The sequence below is a fragment of the Morone saxatilis genome, unplaced genomic scaffold (genome assembly GCF_004916995.1).
Source record: "Morone saxatilis isolate NCDOM2014 unplaced genomic scaffold, NCSU_SB_2.0 Contig17, whole genome shotgun sequence".
Classification (NCBI taxonomy): Eukaryota; Metazoa; Chordata; class Actinopteri; family Moronidae; genus Morone; species Morone saxatilis.
In genome coordinates, this window is record NW_023339729.1 from 13295357 (window position 1) to 13318040 (window position 22684).

A 22684-nucleotide genomic window follows, 5' to 3' on the forward strand; every position below is an offset into this window, starting at 1 on the left:
CTGCATGCTCCCACTCCCATTTTATTAAATGTGACAGGAAAGATTAGGAGAGAGAGCTGTCCTAAACCAGTTGTCCCTGGTTCTGTAATAAGAATAAGTAAGAAATAACATTATGAAACAAGTGGTTAAAGATTATACAGCATGTTTGTTTTCCATTAAGCAATGTTGTGTTTTTTGGAACAGAAATGCTGGATGAACATCAAGTACACCAGGCAATGTATCACAAATGTCAGTTTAATCATTAAATCATTCATCAATCATTTCAAAGCTGACATCTCAGACACTCTCAGTTCCACATTTTTCTGTATACAGTATATACATCCATGCACAGAGCTTCGTCAGGAGCCCTGGAGCTTCTCTTCACAAGCTCATCTGGTCAAAATACAAAATTCATACTTCTAGGTATTTCAAAATAATTGCTCTTTTAAAACTGACAACAGCCACAAAATATTCAGTGGTGCAAGCTGTTGTTTATAAATTAGACCATTTCATACTATTAGTCTGTATTGTCAAAAACTGTATTACAGAATGAATACAAATTTTCAGGCCCTATATGGATTAAAAATATCTCTAATAAAAGACCAAAATCAATAAAATATTCCAGCTTTAAAGTCATTAAATTAGAACAATATCCTCTCTTAAACTCTCCAGATCTTTGGAATTTTCCAGTTAAATCTCATATTTAGATGATGAAATTTACCCAATGAATTATACATGTAGACACAACAGTTTAAAATAATACATCTTTACTCTGCTTTAGTTTGCTTAACTGCATCTAATATGTGGGTTGTGTGATCCTATATAGATTGGCTGGCTCATCTGCTAACCAGCAAAATGAAATAAAACCGATCAGTGTAATCAAACTGTAAAAAAAAAAAAAGAAAGAAAAAAGAACAAAAACAAAAAACACGCCTCATATTTTGGTCCACATTGTGTGAAGAGAATTTAAAAGTGTAGTCCTGGCTAGAGAACTCCTCAAGGCACTTAAACACTGACAAGTCCAGTCCATACCTCCTGTGTCTTCACATTGGAGGGAGCTCACTTTCTCTTGGAGAATCAAAACTCATGAGTGGGATGAGGAGGTTTCAAGATGAATACAAGCAGTGAGGGCAGAGGGGAGGGGAGGGGAGGGAAGTAGCTTGTGGACACATCGATATGGGGATGGGCGCAAAAAAACAAAGAGACGAGGGAAGGAGCGTGTTGTGAATTGAACAGCAAAGAGACAGACTGAAATATACTGGCAGGCTGAAGAGGGAGAGAGGAAGTCAATGTACAGCGGTATTTACATAACAGAGCAGCACTGGCAGGTTTTGCGATTGGGTGCCTCCGTTTCCTCTCCCTGGTTAGCCCTGGTTGCGATGTGTGTCTCTGTGCTGGCGGGGCTGTTAGCTGCTGCTGACTCTGCACGGGTGTCGGGGGCTTTGGCCTGCGAAAGAAGGGGTTCCTGCTCCCCCGGCCCTGCCTCTGTCCTCTGGTTGTCCGTAGGATCAGCCAGGGGCACCTCCTGGAACTGGCCAGACACAGTGGCAGGGTCTTGGGCTTTTAATGCCGCCTCAGCTCCCTCTGGTGACGTAGCAGCTGCACCCTCAGCCTCTAGCTCGAGGGTGAGAGCGGACTGAGAGTAGACTGGCACCGCAGCCACTGTAGTGTCCTCTAGAGGATTGGCCTGGGACTGCACCTGCACAGAGGTTGGATCTTCTGATCGCTTGTCCTGTTCATCGCAGTTTTCGTTCGTCTTTACGCCACCCTGCACGTCTCCATCAGCGGGTGCTGGCTGTGCCTCTGCAGTGGGTTCAGTTGCCTCACTCTTCTCTGGTTGTGTGAATGTATCTGGAGTTGTTTCTGTTTTTACTACCTCCTCCACAGCCTCCCCTACCTCTTGGCCTTGGCTTGCTTCTGGATTCAGCAGAGGGGATTCCTCTGACTGAATGGTTTCTTGCTGATCTTCCTGGGGCGTAACATCCTCAGGTATATCATCCCCTTCATCTGTGATGATCACACGTTCTGCTCTCATCACCAGAGTCCCTTCATCCTCCTCCTCATTAATGTTGACATTTGGAACCTGACCAGGCTCTGCCTCAGAAACACCCGTGCTCAACTCTGGTGCCAACTTCATGCTAACAACACCCTCAGAGGCTAAAACTGGTCCGTTGGTGGTGGACTGATTACTCTGCTCTGAAGCATCAGGGTTAATGTGTGCCTCTGAGTCTCCTTCACCATTTGTTAGGACAGCTGCAGTTACATCCTCTAGGGGGTTTTGGTTTGTCTTCACTTCATCTATAGTTGTTATTTCTGAAGAAAAAATATCAAATAAATATCAGTGAGAAAATGAGGAGACTTCTGTGCAACTGCATTCATTTGAATAGTTAGTGCTGTTCATGCATTTAAATTATGCAGAGTGAATTTGCAATCAGTATGCCACTCTGTCATTAACACTGATTATTAGCTTTCATTGTAGTTAGTTGAGATGCACCAGTACTTGATTGCAATTAGAGGTTGCTTTGCCACCAATATGTCAGCGCTCAATACAGCTAATTGATATGTTGTAATGCAGTTAACAAAAGGTTCTGCCATCTATGAATCTTGAAACACGCATTGATCATAGTTAGACACAAGATGCAAAAAGCATGCATTACATGCAATTTTAGATTCTGCAGTCAGAGGTTATAGACTCTGGATGATTTAAATAGAAAAACAATAGATGGGTTCATTTCATAATGAAATTTTTTAAGAACTTTATTGTGCACTTCAACAGTGTAAATAGCATCTCCTAGGAAAATGTCCATGTACCTGCTGCCCTCTAAAAATGCAAGTTTTGCACTTGAGGGCCTATTTGCATAAATATATATGCAAGACCTTATTCAACAAGCATAAATATTCATCACAGCATGTATGAACTTCTTATGAAGTATAGGTTTGCCCATGCCACTCTTTTCTTTATAATGCAAATTTCCTTAAGATCAGTATATACTATGCGTTAAGTATTTCTATTGGGGATTTCATGGTCTCTCAGGGGTTGGGATAATAAGGAAATAAGATAAGGTTGACATCAGTGAGGTTGATTTAAAGTGTGCAGGATTTGTTCACATGAGCTTCATGAGAGTATTGCGGTTTATGTCTGTGTGCATTTTATGACACATGAATCAACTCTGTACCCACCCAATCCTGTTGCGTCGTCTTCTCCATTCTGCACAACAGCATCATGGACTTTTTCTGAGGAAGAAACAATTTACATTCATTGCAGCGTTAGACTGATGACTGAATTACAATGTGGCTTAATCAACACACACTGCTTCTTTGGATAACTAATGTTTTCATAATATGGATGCAAAAGTGCAACACTACAAGACAACAAGATAAGAACATGCTTCTTTTCTATACAGTAGGTAGTAACCAGATTATTTTCATTACCAGGAAAAAGAGATGTAATTAAAGAGGAGTAGCATTAGAAGAGCAACGTTGGCTAATAGGTGGTGGCAGCCAGAAATGCAGTGTGTCTACATACAGTAGTTTTGACATGAAAAAGTGTTACAGGGTTGACATGTATTGGACAGAATACAGTGTTGATGGATGGATGACAGCTAAATACTGCAGTTGCTAGAACTTGTCAACTAGCTTGAAAATACCCATGTTAACTCCCGTGCAGTGTGAAATCTGCAACAATTTGTCACTTTCTCTGGTAAGATGCTAATGGAAATGCAATTTTCTAAAATGTCCACTGTAATTTTAACATTTCTCTGTGTCAAAAGGTTTATCTGATCCCACTTACCTGCTCCAGCCTCTGCCATTTTCACTGCCTCCTGTTGGATAAGAGGGACAGGGGAGGAATTAAATTTACTGTGACTCAACTGGTGCAACTGTTTGTGTTGTGTTGCCTGAACCTCTGGTGTATTGTGAAGGGAACAGAAAAAGGCAACAAATGAAATGCAAAAACTGGAACATCAAACACTTTGAGGAAACAGACACAGTCCAGATTGTTTCTATGAAATATTTTCTCCTCATGTTGTTTAAATTAGCATCTATCCTACGCTCCAAACAGCAGCACAGACAGACCGACACAGCCTGTGCTGAACTACTTAATGTGTCTGCTACAGTCTCTCAAATGGAGGATAGTGATCATTTTAGCTGTTAAAAAGGCCATGACATTCTGCCTGGTCACAAGGGGGAGTGATTGAGCTGAAAAGCCCTACCTGACCTTTGAAAAGCTGACCCCTGTCCAAATTGGTGTGGCCTGTACTAACCAGAGATCTGCACAGATAAACAGTAGCCATGTATATGTGTGTACTCTAAAATTAAAAGCCAGCTTTCAAGGACCTGAACATATCATCACATCCCTAGTCTCATCGGAAAACATTAGGCAAACAAAATAATTAAAAAAATGTCCTGTACATGTTTGAGTTGCCAGATATTATTAGCTGTCATTTGCTCTCAGTCTGCCCGCTCACCCAAAGCTGTGCTGGCAGGCCTTTTTTTAAAGTGCTGTATTTTTACACAGAGGAGTCATACATAAAAGAAGTCTCCTCCATCACAGCCAGCATTGGTTAATCGGCTGTAAAGCTATTAACAATGGAATCCTCTGTTTATCTTGATTTCAGCTCCAAGGTTAAGATGAATATATGATAACTGTAAAAAAAACTCACAAAAAAAGGACAACTCTTTTGTTCTACCATAAAGACCTTCAGCGAGGTCAAGTAAACACACTTGCGCTTGGCTTGAGGTGAAACAATAATTCCAGAGCCAATCAAGTGCTGAATTGTTTATGTAACAGAGCTGCTTACATTGATAAAGTTCCTGCTTTTGAACAGGAGGTGCTACATCAAAGGTACATTAAGAAAGGAAATGCATTATTCATGGAAAAAAGCCACAGACAGAAGTTGTGGGACATTTTCTGCCTAATGGAAGATGATGGAGCAAGCTTGTTCAACACATATATTTCAACCCCCTTTGTGTCCACAGAGAGAGTGGGCAAGTGTGTGCGTGCGTGCGTTCAAGTTCCTCACCGTTTGGCCGTCTTCCATCTGTTCCCTCAGCTTCTCTTCCTCCTCTGCCAACCGCTGGCTCTTGGACTGCAACCTGAGATGGACACACAGTCGTTCAGACACACACAACACATTAATTCTATACAAACAATGAACTCTTACATTATGATGCTATTACATATTCAACTTTGAGTCTTAAATGTTTATTTGTATTTATTTTATGATCCCAATCTAAGTAACACTACTATAGGCTTTTATTTTTTAGGTTTAAATCCCCCCAGAGGACATGTACAGTGTGTGTGAGGAGACTTCTTGGAGAAAAAAAAAGAGGCAGAGCTGTGGACCTTCGCAATAATAAGATTGGGATCTTGGAGTGTAGTCTTCAGGGACCTGACAACATTGTCCACTGCAATAAAGAAAAGTCTAGTCCTGTCTGGCATGTGTGCAGGCTGGATCGTCTTCTCACTCTGCTTGCGAGTTCAGTGCTGGCGGAATTAAAAGTCAACTTTGCCAAAGCATACATAATGTACGACAACAGCAAAAATGACAAGAAAACAAAAATAGAAAAGGGAATGCTGCCACTATTAATTATACATGAAGTTTCAACTACACAAATACAACAAAAATGTGACAGTTCTCTCACGCTCTGTCAGCTCTTCTAACTGTCTCAGGCAGTCACAAACTGTCTCCTCGTCTCCCAGTTCGATCTTGCAAACACACACACACACACACACACAACCTCACACACTGTGGCTGTACTTGTCAATGTGCTTTTCGATCTCCTGGGCCTGGGAGCCCCACAGAGGCGAGCGAGGGTTCTGGGTGTCCGTGGAGGTCGGGGAGGTCGGGGACAAGGGAGGTCCTTCCATCAGCCACTGGTCTCTCAGAGACTTCCTCTGGAGTGAAGAAAATGAGGTGAGAAAGAGGAAGGAGGAGAGAGATGAGAGTGACTCAACTTCCAGTACTTTTTGTATTATGGTGATGTGATTATGTTGTGATATCCAAGCAAACTGTAATTTAAACACAATTTCCAGTACTGTGGGATGAATGTGTCAACACAGTAGCGTTTACACACCGGTAGCTATCCGTCTAATATCTGGTTGTATTATGGCATTGTGACCAGCACTACGAATCAATGAGCAGAAGTGCTTATGGGCAAATTGGATTTTTATGTTTTTTGCATCGCTGTCATTGTGAGTTATGAGGTACTTAATTTATTTAATCTGGTTTGGTTATTTTACCCATAAAATGTTTAGCAATTCATTTTCCAGAATATTATACTGTATATCTATGTAATACTATATATCACAACACATATATCGATATCAAGACATTCAATTACATATATATATTGATAAATTATTGTATCATTAACGCCCACTCCTACAGTGGAACAAACTATTTGGACTAAACATCAATTCGATTATTGTACATAAGATTTCATATTTTGATATGTACCATATAGATAAATTGATATTGACTTCAACTATATTCTAGTGTAAGTGAGGCTAATTACAACATGCAGGTTGATTTCTATTTCAAACATACACAACATAAATATTTTGATATGGATCCTTCAAATGACATAAAATAACTTGTCAACTGTCAATGCTCTCTGGTGAATCAACTATACAATGTTGACACTGGTAATACAGTTAAATTAACACATCCTAAGCTTTGCAGTAAATGAATAACAATGTCTGGTATCAGCAGACACAGAGAACTACAAGTTTGTTAACTAACTTAGTTAACGTAGCTATAGGCTAACTGTCAGATGACACAACGCTACCTCTGTAATGAAACACCACATATCAATCTAACGTTAGTAATCATCCACAAGAGGAATAAAACACAAACCATCAACAGTAACCCAACAGTAATTTAACAGTAACATCAAAATAACTCAAATATGGAATTAGCCTTAGCTAACAACGGTACAATGCTACAGTGATACTTACAGTACGGCTAGCCTGGTTAGCGCTTAGCTGATCAGAGAAACTAGCTTACCAAGTAAAATTACACTTGAACGATTACAATTGCTATACTGATAACAGACACAGTTTTGAGAGTAGACGTTGTTCACAGAACGGTAGTTAACCTAATTAACTAACATTAGCTAGATGAAGATAACAATATCAGTTTGATGTCAACTGCTACAGAACTGTGTCAGTAACGGTTGCTACTGGCAACACAAGGTTCAAATGAAAGTAACTGCTTCTGGTAGAATCAGAATCAGAATCAGAATCAGAAATACTTTAATAATTCTAATGGTGAGTAAAAGAGAGACTGCAGACTGTAATCACTCCTGATTTGATTCCTAGTGCACTATATTTAGCCTCCACCTTTTTAATTGAGTATCCAATGCATAAAATATATGCACTACACAGTTTCCTTAAAAAATGGCCACAACAAAATGAAAAGAATTGTTTCCATACCATGGACAAGCCAGTTAGTCCAGTATGTGGTATGTCCAATATTTATACCACAGTATAATATAGCCTACTAGTCTTTATAGTACTGTTTTTTTTTTTGTAAACTAAACATATCAAATTGAGTATTAAACAAATCAACATAAACTTTTCACGTCAACCAAAGTATGACTCTAAAATGCCACTAATGTCAACTAAAAGTAAAGGAGAACATTGCAAGGAAACACTTTTTACATTGGATTGTGGAAAAATCATGTACATCAATACCTGAATTTGTCACTTCTCCACTACTCAAAATCTACTTAGTAAAAAGGTAACCTGTCCCAATGCCATACATGTACATACTACTTCTAACAATCGGAAAATGCAGTGTTCTATTAGATGCAAAAGATTAACGTTAACTCGATAGTAGACTTACTAGTCACAATTCATAATGATGATAATAATAAAATGTCAGAAATCTTAATGTTCTACTCACTAAAGACTAAACTATAGATCATGATTGATTGTGGAATAGTAAATAAGTGATGTGATTTCTCTCTAAGAAAGAGAGATGTGGAGCAGTGAGTGAGAAATAAAATGGTGGAAGGTAAAGCAAAGCGTGGTTATGTGAGTGAGGAAGGTGAGAAAGAAGGTGAGAGACAGAAAGAGAGAAACACCTGTGAGTCCATGCCACCAGTCTTCCTCTCAGCTATCCAACAGAGAGAATACAAGTACTAGCATGAATATATAGCATGTGTGTGCACCTTTCATTCTCATCTTATTCCTACACCACTCCAGTAAATAGACTTGACCCAGTGAACAAAAGCTGCCTGAGGCCACTTACTATTCCCTCTTAACAATACACCAAACTAAGTACAGATACTTTCAGGTTTTATACAAACAAGAGTGCAATTCTCAGTAGACACCCACTGGACATCTAGTACAAACCCTTTAAAAGCTCTAAGTGTGTGTTTAATCCCTCACAGGTGTATACACTGCATGAGTGCCCATTGCAAACATGACAGTACATCTCAAACTACACAAGCTATTACAAATTTCACAAGTATATCAGATTACTCGACTAATTACTACTACTAATTAGTGTTACCTTTATAGATCTGACTAAATAGAATTCAAAATGTCAGAAACTGAATTTATTTACCTTTAATTTTAGTTCTGAGATTCACAGAGAACTATAGTGTGTAATATAATGGCATGAAATCTTCACCTTCACGGCTTGTTTTCCAGAACATTATAAAGTTTACATGAGCTGGACTATAGCTTGTAAATCAGTGTACGTGTACTGACAAGTAAAAATGTTGGAAATGTAATACTGTCCTTTAGTGTCAACAATGCTGGACATATTTCATAAATCACAACAAAAACAAATCTGGTGAGATACTACTGCACAATCAGAAAGTAAACCCTGGCAATGAAAGTGACATGAAAATGACGTTATGATGATAGTGGTTACAGGGCCATCTGTCAGGCTTATAAAACCAAGTCTGCTATTATTTACTCCATAAATGTATTTCCTTTGGTATTTGCAGAACTTCTTTACAGGCAAATAAATTCAACTTAAAAAAAAAACTGAATGGAAAGTCCATGGTTACACAATGTATATATTAAACACTTCACGGAGATAGTTGTAATCAAGAAACTGTCAGGAAGGAGAAACATTTTTCACTCAAAAATATATTTATTATATTTAATATAATAAACCAACTGCATTCCCCTGTACGTCAGGACTAATAACAGAGGCGGCAGGGTGACTTAGTCAGTATGACAGCTGGGTTAGGTTGCAACCAATTGTCCTTGGTTCAAGAGCTTATTTCTGCAAGCATCTGTGCAGCTACACTGCCCTTGAGCCACACAGTAAACTCTTGCCAGTTCTAGGAATTCCGGTCTGAAGCTGACCCTGAAAGGCAGAAATAAACAAAGTCTGCCTGCAAGGAACTTTTTAGTGAATCTAATCTAGTAGCCAGGATTATTATTTTTATCATAAATAAATGGCTATATGCACTAAAATCCAGTACACAGCGCTCATGCCAGGTGATCTGAAAACCTGTACTATCCTCCATGGCCTCCATGTTTTCAAAATGTGGCAACCGTTAGCCAGTAGCTACCTACTTAACTATAAGCGTCACAAAAACATCTCTGTGTTTTCTCATGCCGTGCAGAACAAGCCCTGCTCTGTTCCCCTCCCTGTGCCTTTGGCTTGCTGGGCACAGTCAAACTCTCCTGCAGGTCAGGAGCACTACAAAAACTTCTGCTTTATCACATCCTTACATCTACTCTGGGGTTACAGTCAATGTCAAAGCTAATGAACGTATTAAATGCTATGATGATATCTCCTCCTGTGAGAGAGCAAATATGGAAATAATCATTTAAAATTAATCTTTGAAGCCTCTTGCAACCTGATCTTTGATCTCACAGACGCAACTGATGTTTGGTGCATTGTGCACAAACTGACATGTGCACACAAATATGGTGAGCGAACATGCAAACATCTCTTGCATGACCACACTGGTCACATGCAGGTATACGCATGCAGACATGTTGCACAAATTTCTTACAATTTGAGGAATGTGCCCCAGGGCAGTGTAACACAGTGGAGTAGGAAGTGGGAACGCCAGTGTGGAAATGATGTGAAAACAATAGAGCAGCTCTGTGACTTGCAGAGTGAGTTAACACTCACATAAAAACTGATTTCAGCAAAGGAAGGCTCGCCTCTAACCTCGCGAGAAACGGGCAGAACCAGGAAGTGTGGAATGTTGTACAGTTCATCTCTGTGTATGTGTAAAGAGTGTGTGAGAAGAGGAAATACATTTGGATGCTATCTGCTTCCTAACAAGCTGGAATGGGTCTGCAGAGGCCTTTAGCTGAATGAATTTAAGGCTGCATGTGTGTGACTATGTGTGTGAATGGATGAGACAGGTTTAATGATCCTGCATATGCGTGTCAGACCTTGAGCTGCTGTAGTCTGAGCTTCTCATCCTCCATTTCTCTCCTGGCTCTGTCCTGCTCCTCCTGCAGCCGACGCTTCTCCTGACAGAGAAAAAAAGGAGGAGGAAAGGAGGGAGATTGCAAAGAAAGAGAATGAATGTAGACATTTTGATAGTTTGGTAGAGTGAGAGTGAGAGCAAGAAGAGTACCAATAAATCATTATTATTATTCAAATAAACAATGGACTCAGATCAGCAGCCAAACACATAAACAAGCTGATGTAAACGACTCAACAGAAACAAAGAAAGGGAGGAGACGTCAGCAGTAAATAAAACATCACTGAGAACGAGTAAAACACCTGGTCAACCATCTGTCACAAGGACAGTCACCATAGACATCAGGTATACTCTATATCCCATAATGCTCAGAGCAGCTGTTCCCATGGCAACTCTGTGTTGTTTTTTTGTGGGACCAGGGACACCCTGGCTCACCACATTGCACATTCAGTAAATTATTTAGGAGTTACGGACAGCTCAGAGAGCTTAGTCTCTTTATCCTCTCTTTCTTTGTACAGACAAATCTGAAATAAAGGCGGAAGTAGACAAGCTGCCACTACTGTGGTAGCACTTCACTTGTAAACCCTTTAACACACTGTGATGTGTAAATTTCTTTATTTTGTGTGAAGAAACTGTCCAGGAGATCCTGTAGAACTGGTTATATGTTAAAAATATAGTTGTCAAATTCCATTAAAATAAAGGTTCTAATCTATAAAACTTTAACTTTCATCCAGTTTTAACAGACAGCGAGACATCCTTTCTGTGAAGCTACTTCAAGAGGGAAAAAAGGGAATGTAAAAGTCTCTGCTCCATGGAATTAATTTTACTTACATAAATCTCTATTAATTCCTCATGTTTCGATTGCATTCTGAGGTAAAGATCTGAAGACCGGGGGGATCTGCGAACACTGGGCCAATGGTGAAACGTCACTCTAGCTTTTTACTATATTTCCGGTCTGAAACTTGACTTTTACAATATCATGTGTTTCAATTTCTATTTAATGATGCATTTCTTCTGATTAAATGCACGGAATCAAATAATTTGCTGATTTAAATTTGACTGTGGAGGTTGGACAGAAGCAGTACAATAATGTATTTATTTCTCCAAAAGACTAGTACTTTAAGACCTCCACATTCAGGCAGACTTCTTTCATCTGTCTGAGGAGGGAAATGCTAACCACAATTAACCTAAACATCTCAGTGTCAGTGTACATGTGTACAGTGTGCATACACTTACAGCAATGGCCTCCAGTCGCTGTTTGTACTTGTCCGCCTCATCCATTCTGGCACCTGTGACACAACAAGACAGGTTTGAGAGTTAGAGATCCGAGATTAAAGTCAAAACAAGTGGACTGGATCCATTTATTCCCCGAAATGACTGTGCTCAGTGGTTTGAGAGAATGAACCCAGGCCATTATTTCAGATGTATCCTCTACACTTCACACACACACACACAACCATGTTCAGCATTTTCTTCTTGCGATGTCAATTTTTGCTGTATGGTGGTTTTTTTTTGGTTTTTTTTGGTCTTTACAAATGTCAAAGTTGTCTGTGGTCTAAAACTCCTAACTCCTTGAATCCCATCCCTGCTACATATGAGAATATACAAGCATGTGGGGCAAGATCAGAAACCTACATACGTCTGCAGAGCCAGCATGACCCACAATCCATTCCCACCTTCACCAAAAACATCTCCCCCACACCCCTAATAAGCCAATTGTGTCTATCATGACACAGCCTTGGGCATCTCAAAGAGAATGAGGATAGGCATTTGTTTTTCCCTGCAGCTGACACTAAATGGGACAATATTTGAGCTCCCCAAAACTCAGTTACATGAGAGAGCATAGACTAGTCATACATAGCAACCAGCTCACAGCAACGCAGTCATTAGTGAGTTCCTGCCATCACACGCCATAACACTGCTTTAACAAAAAAAATAACTTCTCAGGAGAGAAACAACACTTATTTTTGTCCAACATGTAATTCTGCACTGGGTGTGCTTCATACAAAAGACTTATATGATAAGAATAATCTATAATAAAGAATAGTGAAAACACTGTTATTCAAACTAAAATTGGAGGTTTTGATGCAAGGACAGCTATAATCCTTCCAATCACTGACAATTCTGTGTGGTGTATAAAGAGTTCTGTCCTACACCAAAAAACACATTTAGCCATCACAGCAACTGAGATCTCACATTGGGGGAGATCTGAGCAATACGGTGCCCTATTTCTCCAACAAATGCCACACTGTCAGAGACATTGTCGCTAATCGCCATCAGAGAGCTTTGAAGCGCAAAACATGTCCATACCAATGCACGCACACACACAAAACACTTTCCTGATGCAAAACCTCATAAACAAGCTTCGGACACCAATAGGAAGATCTAACTTAACCCTAAACTCACCTTTTACATCAAAACACAACTGTACATTGACTTTTAGTTTGAGAAAAAAAGGTCAAGCTCAAACTACCATACTAAGCTCTGACACATCAACCCTCAGCTACATTACTCATTTCTCCCCAAACTCCCCTCTCCATCAAACACTCGTATGCTCTACAAATAAGGGTTCTCATTTCTGCCCAGAAGGCAATCTAGCAGAGCTGCTGCTATTGTTGCACCTTTAATATGGCAGATCTTTCAGGGCCTTAAGGGATGTTAGTTAACATAGAGAAAAACTTCTCCTTACCAACACCTAAAGGACTCCTTTGGCACCCTCAAGGTGAGGGTTCGGTGGCAGAGTCACAGGGGAAAGAAAAGAGTCCACATAAAACAATTTGAAATTGTAGGTGTACTGTGTATGGAGGGGGAAAACATGAGGATGAAAGAAGAAGAAGGAAGGGGAAAAATGTTGGTAGGGAAACACCTCTAGCATGCTTTTCATTACACCGGAGTTCTCTCAAGAACTGAGGTGGAAAGACAGAGAGGAAGGATTAGCAGAAACACACGAGAATATATAATATACATACATACACACATACATACAATATAGATAGAGAGAGATTGAGAGACGAGACAAGGTATAAAGAGAAGAAATCTCATTTTGGCAGTGTTTTGAATGACTGGAGGTGCAGTGACAGCTTACAGTATAAGTCCCCGTAGGGAGATGAGGCTTGTGTCTCATCAGGGCTCCAGGAGAGCGCCGAGAATAGCAGCCAGAGATAAACAAGCAAACACAAACAGAGGCTTTGATGAGGAGGTATTGAGGAGCTCCCCGTAGACACACACTGACTTCGATAATTAGACATGATACAGAAGGGTAGAAAAGGAAAGGCTGACAAAGTCAAAAAGTTAAGAGGCAGAGAAAGTCAAGATGGTTGGAGAGAAGAGCGATAGAGGAAGAGAAGACGAGAGGGGAAGGTGACAGGAAACGTAGCCACTGGTTTGATTGGTGGATTCATCCCTTCCACATAATGGGACAATGCGAACGTACGAAAAAAATCTTATACAGGACCAACAGAAAACAAGAGACTGCTCAAGAATTGGAAGAACAGAGAAATTGTATATTAAATCAACTCTGTTTCCAATAAGACCCTAATAATCATCAATCAAACTCAGGTCAATCTGGTCCCACCTAAAAAATGCATTTAAAGAATTGTTGTTCACCCATAAAGGTGAAAATATCCAGTATTTCACATGAAAATAATAGGGAAAAGTCAGAAAAATTAATGACATTTTTTATATTTCTTACTCCTTGAATCATCTTATGACCCCCTTAGACTCATCTTGTGTCCCACAGAAAAGAGATCCCTCGTCCAGAACAGGCAGACATATGTAGACCAAAATAACAATAGTAAAATTACAATATGAAAAACCAGGATAACAATATCATAGATACTCATAAACATTCAGGATTTATTATAACTCATGTCTGTTCTGTATTGGGCAGCATCCACATTATAAAACCAGTCAGAAGTATTATTAATGGGAAATCTTTACTTTAATCATTTCATGAATCTTTGCACCTTAACTGTGAATTTTCACACAACTCCCACAATCCTCTTGTGGTACTCAGAAAGCACAGCAACCCACAACTGTGCTGTGGGACCAAACACAAAAACTAGACTTGTTCACTGGACCTTTGCCTGTTAATGCACACCATATCCAATACATCTCAGAATCAAACAGCAGCAGTAAAACACCAATATGGCACATGGCCATGAAAACAGCTTGGCTGCTACAGGATTTAATTACAGACACCGGTTCACCTGTGACACCTGTTACATGACAACCCAGATGGCTTAAATGACTGAAGTTTGATTTAAGTTGACAGTTTTTTGGTATTCAAGGCAATAATTTGTGTCTTACACAAACACTTGTCAGATGCGCGAGTTGTAGGCTGTCTGACCTCAGTGGTATGACCTCCCATACACCGAGTGTCGCCCAGTTTACAGTCTCGCTCCCTCCCCATACCCCACTCACACTTAGTCACACAATGGACAATGACAAAAGAGAGGAGCAGAAGCAGGGGCAATGGTAGTCTTGTCGCAAGAGGAGGTTACATTGCATATGTGTGCTGCAAAGATAATGTTTATTTATTGATTAGTCAACAAGCCTATTTCAATTTGTCATAGTAGTAAAAGCACAGTTGTTTTAATAACAATAACAAGGTGTTCTAACCAAGTGTCCCAGTAAGTACTGACTGAATCCGCTAAATGGAAGATACACGTGCTTTTCCTTTTAACAAGTAATACTTATGTGATGAGCCTTTTTTGGTATTTTCAGATGTAACAGAGTAAATAATTAACTGATTTAGAGCTGCAACTCATGATTATTTTATTGTTTTTATAATCATCAACTAATCTGCCAAATAAATATTTATTGGGTTAGGGTTACTGTAATTATTAATTATTTGGTCCACAAAATGTCAGGAAATAAGAAATTGTGATGGGCATTTTTTTATTTTATGACATTTCAACCAAATGTGAAAAGCAAATTGCTTGTTTTGTACAACCAAGTATTCAAAATCCAATGAGATTTAGTTTATGTCCTACTTCACCAATGTAACATTTCACTAAACACTGTCTGACTCACAATGGAACTTTTTTTTTTAAAGGATCAAAATCCGAGCCGAACCAGAGATATAATCTCTTTTTCGAAAAATACTTCGACCTTGACAAAATGTGGTGCCTACTAACAGTGCAACTCTAACTGCTGACAGTTCAGTCAGAAATTTGGGTGTGTTATGCTAGCAAATGTAGCCTCGAGCAGACCTTAGGGGCCAGCTACAGAGTAAGCTCACTTCTTTTCCACACCTCCAGATTTTTTCCAGTTAGAACTTGTAGTCTTCAAACCCAACCTCATAAATGACTTAAACAATTAATTATCAAAACAGTTGCCAACATATTTTCAGTCTATCAATTAATCGATTTATCAAATGACTGTCTCAGCTTTAAATTGGTTAATAAAAGAACTTAATAGTGCATGTGTGTATAGAAAGGTCCAGCAACTCAAGCTGCCTCTCAGTCATTCAGTCTTACTGCAAACTGTCAGCATGGTTCCTTTGCCAACATTCCTCCTGCCCCGGTGCAAAAGAATGTATATTTGCTTTCAGTGTACGTATGCATGTTTATATAACAATGTATATTTGCCTAGTGGGGTTCCATGAAGTCTATATGCTGAGTGCTGGTGTAGTGACATTAGCTCTGTGGGAACAGATGGAAGAACAGTGGGGTGTCTGGAATGAAAAACTATAACAATCATTTAGTATCACAATTCACTGCTGGTGGATTTCTCTGACACACACACTCACAGCCAGTATACAATGACCTGTATATAAGAATATAAATGGGAATCATAAGCAGTACTACTCCTACAAGGCAAGAGACGTTTTCAGCTAGAAAAGTTTTAAATACTTTCAAACTGAGAACAATACCACAAAAGCCAAAGCATTAGCATTTCATTTCTGAGGGTTTAAAAAGAAAGGCCCAAAAAGACTGTGGGAGTGGCAGTCAGTGTGATCTGATAGGTAGCATGTACATACCGCCAATGCCTCCTGTTGCTCTGTATTAAATGGCATGTAGAATATAATGTTAGTGGTGGCATGCAGTAGCTACGCCAGATGAAATGTAGATAAGTGGTCTATGCAAAGCACATGTTTCAGGAATTTTAATCCCATTTTAAAATATCTGACTGGAGGAACAAGTTTATTCAAATACTATACTTCAACACTACAACATGGATGAATGGGGCAGGGCTTGAAATGTACTTTTTGTCCTCCGTGTCCCACAACTGTCCTGAATTCTACTTTCAACTGTCCCAGACTCAACAACCATTGTCCCAAATTTAATTTATGTAGTTATTGGCTAAGTTACTGTTTTTAACTGTTTGATCAATTAATGCATTACTCCAAACTGCAGTGTGAATGCAAACCTGTTTCTGAGTGGCCGCAACTGACACTTACATACATACTCTGAACATTATCATATACATTATTATTATTATTATTATTATTATTATTATTATTATTATTAAGCCAAATAATCACAAACTCATTACAGGGACATCATATATTTGAAGAGTGGGAGAAGATCAAATAAACTATTTAAATATTTACAAGCTGAAATGAAATATTTACATATAAGCTAAAGAAACACCTTAATCCAGAGATCCTGCAATATAGAGTGAGAGAGAAGGTCAAACTAACTATGTACATATTTACAGGCTTTAGGAACACCCTAATCCTTAGATCCGGAGAGAAAGAGTGAGACAGAAGGTCAAATGTCAAAGGCAAGAGGAGAGGCAGAGACCTTTGCGATGTTAGCAGAAGAGCCGAATGCATGGGGATGATTACAAAATAATATACTGGAATGTATGGCTTGCCTTTTCCCTGATGGTCTGAATAAGTTGTAAATTGTTGTCGCTTTTTAGAAATAAAGTCACAGAGAAGGTCTAAAAAGTTGCTAGATCGAGCGTTGCCTAATTGGCTCCACTGGTCTCACTCTGTAATGCAGCATACAGCATGTGCCGGGGCCACTCCCATTTTTCGATTTTGAACACCTTACAGTTAAAATGATACATATTCCATGATGCATAAGCGCGAAAATTTAATTTGTAATGATGAATTTCTCTACTGTCTCTGAACTTGTCCCACAGACTGTATCATTGAGTCCCAGGTGCTATTTTTATTGTCCCCATGACAACGGGACATGAGTGCTGGATATGGGTACACATTATTAGAAAGGTATGAGTACAGTACAGGTTTTGTTGACTTCACAGGGATGGACATGGGCTGCACTGGAGAATGAAAGCTGTGAACTGTCTGTCATGAGACTCTCTCACCAGACTTTCTGATGAAGAATCGGCTTCATCAGAGCAGTATTTCCATTAGATTCATTTTGTCTATAAATGTCAGAAAGTAGTGAAAAGTGTTTCCATCAGCCAAAAGAGATATATTCAGATGTTTTATTCAACTTACAGTATAAAACATTAAACAGTCATATAAAAAAAGAACAAGCCAGTGGTTGGCATTTTAGCTTGAAAAATAAGTAAACAATGAATCAATTATCAAAAGAGTTGCCGAGTAATATCCTGTCAATCGACAAAGCAATTCTACGAATCGTTTCAGCTCTATTTAAGATGCACTTTACGTCAGGAAGGCATGTAGAAAGATCAAAGGGCAACAGTCTTCTGAATTGGCTGATTCTGTAAATACAAGCCACTGAACACACAACGTACACACAATGAGTTGCTAAAAAAGCTTCGGGTCTATAGGGGGTGGGCGAGGGGGGCGGAGGGAGTCATTAAAAGGCCACCCAGTGACATTTTGTTTTTGTGTGATGATGCAATTACACCGCTGTTAGACCGCTGGCCACCCTGCTCCTCTGCACTTTGAAGTTTCTGCTCCATTTCTTGATGGAGTAAAGACAGAAGAGAGGGAGACAGAGAGAGACTGGGAAGCAGAGGTAGGTGTGCCCTCACTTACATACAGTACTACATGCAGTTAGTATTTGCGTCCTAACATTAACAGTTTTATTCATTTCTAATAGCTGTGATAGTGATGTCAGGCCTTTGGTTTGAAGAGCGATTCATCTGCTAGAGGCTCATTTACAGTGTACATCTATGTGTCCTATTAACCTGCTTCTATTCAACATGGCTGGACTTCATCCATTTTACTCTTTGCTAATAAAGTGCAGCACCATCTAACATGTAAACTACACAACCGAAAAGAGGTGAACTGCACGAGATAGGAGCAGAGGGGAAGACTGTTTTTGTCCAAAAAATACAATTTTACTTAGACTGAGTTTTGATTTGGGCAGTTTCACATTTCCGGGCCTGTGAGAGAGAGAAAGAGTATCCCAAGGCCTTGAAAATATCCTTCCACGTGCATTTGGGAACAGGAAGAGTCCAAACATAGCTGTCCTCCAGACGATTAGAGACAGAACATGCAATCACAACGACCCTGATCTCTGAACTTGCGCATCCTCTGTTGTCGTCACTGACCATCGCTCAGGAAGAGCTTAGACAGCTCAGACAGGAGAACAGACAGCCAACTAACTGTAAAACAAATTCCTAGATAGAACTTCTGTCGGAGACAGAGTGATCAAAGAGGCAATCACTTTCCAGCTTGAGGGATGGATGGAGAGGACTGTTGTAAAGTGCTTTTTCATCAGCTATTGATTTTCAGTTGCCTTCCAGACTCTGCAGCAAAAATGGCATTATTGGAGATGGATATCCTGCTTAATATCTACATAGAAATAAATCTGACACACAGTGGGAGGGTGTGTGTGTGTGGGTCCTGTGTGTGTGTGTTTATGTGTGTGGGTAGGTGGTATGGGTGGAATTTGTGTAGCTTGGATGGTGTTGCTGCAGCAGCATGCAGCCAAGTTTCTCTGATTGACAGTCCAGGTCGGGGCAATGAAAACACTGCATTCTACTAGTGTGTGTGTGTGTGTGTGTGTGTGCAGCAGTAAAGGATGGAAGGTTAATGTGTGGTATGTGTGTGCCGCCTATGTCACAGAGCTAACAGTGTAGTAGACTTTGGAGCGTGTTGGGGATTATCAAAGTCAACAACATACATCACAGATTTACTCCAAGTCGTTTATCACCGCTGCACTTCACAGGCCTGACAGTCCTACTTCAGCCTCACCTCTGAAGTAACACAGAGGCTTAAATAATGTGTGCACTTCAAAGAATCAAAGATGTTATCAACCTACCAATTCCATATTTATCAGGGTATTAACTCTGCAGATACGTACAGTTTGCTTGCACAAATGATCACAATGGGACACATTCGCTTGAGAGCATCAAAGGAATATCGCTGCGAGGGAATATCAAAAGAAATCTTCCAACAGGTCCCTGTATTCAGTGGTTAGACTAAAGCAAGTTTAATGCGCTGACAATTTGACTAAATCGTGTTCAGAGAGAAGACTATGATGAAACAACAGCACCTCAAAGAAGCAAATTCCTTTGCTCTCATTTTGTCTCTACAGTATACAGCCATAAAGAGGATTGAGGAGGATCAATGGTGTTCCGTCAGGTACCGCGCGCGCGCGCGCACACACACACACCACACAACACACCACACACACACCACACACACACACACACACCACACACACACACACACACACACACACAATAGAGTCTCTGTTCAGCAGGAGGTAGGCTGGTTTTAGCCTTCGCCCGGCTCTGCCCACAGTATCCTACTGCGCTAAAGGAACACTTATATACACAACTCACACCCACAGCACTCCATCTGATCTCTGTTTGGGCTGATGATCCAGGAAGTAATGAGACATAAAATTTCTATGTTTATTTGTCAAAGTTGCAATTCACACTCCTTGGTTGCAGTTTGGCAAATGAATGAAGAGGTGTAAAAATGATACTACATGGACTGACTGGTCACTCATTCATTGGACAGTTCTGACTACATGTGTGTAATATCTAATTGTAGTGACTGAGAGCAAGTCATGATGCACTTTAGAGGGCGTCTAGACTGAAAACAGCTCTGCATTAAAACAGTGCAAGTGGCTGCTTTGGTGGGGCCCCTTGTTGTTTCAGGTACCAGTGAGACATGAAATATTATCCTGGCCTGTTGTAACAGATCACTGAGTTCGAAGGCAAACCAGATCCCAAAACATTGCCCAACAGTTTAATACTTTAAGACAGTATTTTACAACTTTAAAAAAAACTATCATGGCTGCAGTTACTTTATCTTTTCCCAAGACAATCATCAGGTAAATAGCGGAAATACTTCACGTTACAAAGTCTAAAAACTTCCAATAAGCAGATCAATTTGATAGTAGTTTAGCTATTGAATTCCTGCTAAGACTTGATTACCTTTACTCACCAGATTTACTGTCTACTGACATATTCTGTGCTGTCAGAACACAGTTTGTGCAGCCGTTATCTCATCAGCCAAACACACAGATGGTTGACATGAAGCTAAATATTGTATATGACTGCATGCTGCTTGATATTGCCCTCTGAGTGGTTCCCAATATGGGCACGCTTCTGATCACGAGCCATGACAAAATCACCATCTGCCGCACACATTTAAAATATTATGTCTGGAAGGATTTTGGGTGAGAAAATCAGTTCCACAGCCATTACGCTGAGCTGCAGATCAAAAGTGACAGCATGGTGAAGCCTTTGTAAAACCTTGTCATCCACTCATCAAATCAGCAGAGGGGCTACAGAGATTAACACAGTCATCCGGAACATACATAAGCATGGTGAAGCTAAGGAATAATGTGCTATGCAACATGGATGAGTCATCTTGGCTCAGTGAGTATGATTAACATGCAGGATTATCTATTTAATCTGACTGTGAAGAAGTCACATTGTTGACTGAATGGCTTACTTTTGGATGTGTCAATCAGTTAAATTACAATAGTGTAACAAACATATGTAATAACTAGGGCTGCCCACGATTAGGGGGCATGGGATAAAAATCTAACAAATTTGTGATTTTGGGCTGTTCTAATTAAAAACAAAGCCTGAGCTATATGAATGAAATGAATAACATTATAATGACATGTATTCAATTACATATTACATCTTAAATATGATCTGCTTGAGGTTTGGCTTTTACTCTACATTTTAAAGCGGAAAATAGGGCTGAGATAAATCATATTGTGATGATATGATTTGACACATTTCTTCACCGTTTACGTGATACATTTGTTGCATCATAAGATTTTCACTCTATCAAACTCAGTTTTTGATACTAATTATGTTCTGCATTTTTTCTACAGTAGCCACTGAATATACATTCTGTAATTACTGCTGTATTTAGCAGTTTTCATCGTTACTGGCAGAGTCCATCATTCCTACATGGATTCAAACTGCCTTCACACCACTGACAGCATATCATTCGTTGTCAGGGCTTCCAGGTCTATAAATGAAGGCAATGCGGTTTTAAACCTGCATTCTTTCTAATGGCCAGCAGAAGGAAGCTCCGTTGGCTGAAAATACATTTTTTAGTACTTAATCTTATCTTCCATACAGCATGATGTTTATTTTGTAAATGATGGTCCCACTTAGAGATAAATCAGAACCAAAAGCAACCAAGGAGCATAGCTTAACTAGCAGTACGTCACCGCTGTAGGCTGCAAAACACCAACATGGTGACGGCCATAATGCCAAACCCAAGGCTTCTACATGGTAGTCCACAAACCAATGGGTGACTTCACGACAGGTTCTCACATGCTTCATATAAACAAGGGTTGATGGGAATTGGAGTTGGTAAAATCTCATAATATACAGTTATTAATATCATGACAATGATTTCAATCATTAAACTAGAAAAAGGGAAAAGGCCTTAAAAGCACTGGAAAGGTTTGTACTAAACACACCAACATGGCAGTAGTAGCAAATTGTTGGTTTTTACTGCTCAGCTCTGCATATATTGCACTCAGTCATGACCTTGCATGGTAATCAACTGTCGCCCTTACGCTGAAGGACAGACTGACTTAATCACAGTGGTGTCAATGTTTTGGAATTCATGAACTCTTCTATCTACAGCTTTATCTCCCCCAACATTGTGCACAGACGGTTGAGGCACGTATTAGCGGTCATGATAAGGGGGGAAACACCGGTTTTTAACCCTGAGGTGGCATGCAGAGGTTGTGTATGTGTTAGGCTTTGCAGAGGAGTGAAGATTACAGATTAGCTGAGACTTCATGGGAAAGAGACAGTGTGACTGAGAGCAAAGTTCCCTTTTGCCACTAACTGAATCTTTTTGAAAACTGTCATTACAGCTGTTTTACAATATATTTAAGTTTGGCAAACTGTGCCAGCGTCATGCATGACATATGCCATATGCCATATTATATATTATATATATATA

At 39.7% G+C, this 22684-nt stretch overlaps 1 protein-coding gene across 1 annotated transcript in view; it reads right to left on the minus strand.

The window, feature by feature from the left end:
• Positions 1-227: 227 nt before the first annotated feature.
• The window catches only part of palm3 (paralemmin 3), a 32367-nt gene continuing 9910 nt past the window's right edge, over positions 228-22684 (minus strand). The window contains exons 2-8 of the mRNA XM_035661024.1: positions 11629-11681; positions 10358-10438; positions 5739-5875; positions 5001-5073; positions 3770-3800; positions 3160-3213; positions 228-2292 (exon numbers count right to left, since the gene is read on the minus strand). Of these exons, the coding sequence (XP_035516917.1) occupies positions 1283-2292; positions 3160-3213; positions 3770-3800; positions 5001-5073; positions 5739-5875; positions 10358-10438; positions 11629-11673 (1431 nt within the window). The 5' untranslated portion in view covers positions 11674-11681 and the 3' untranslated portion in view covers positions 228-1282. The remainder of the gene's footprint in view (positions 2293-3159; positions 3214-3769; positions 3801-5000; positions 5074-5738; positions 5876-10357; positions 10439-11628; positions 11682-22684) is intronic.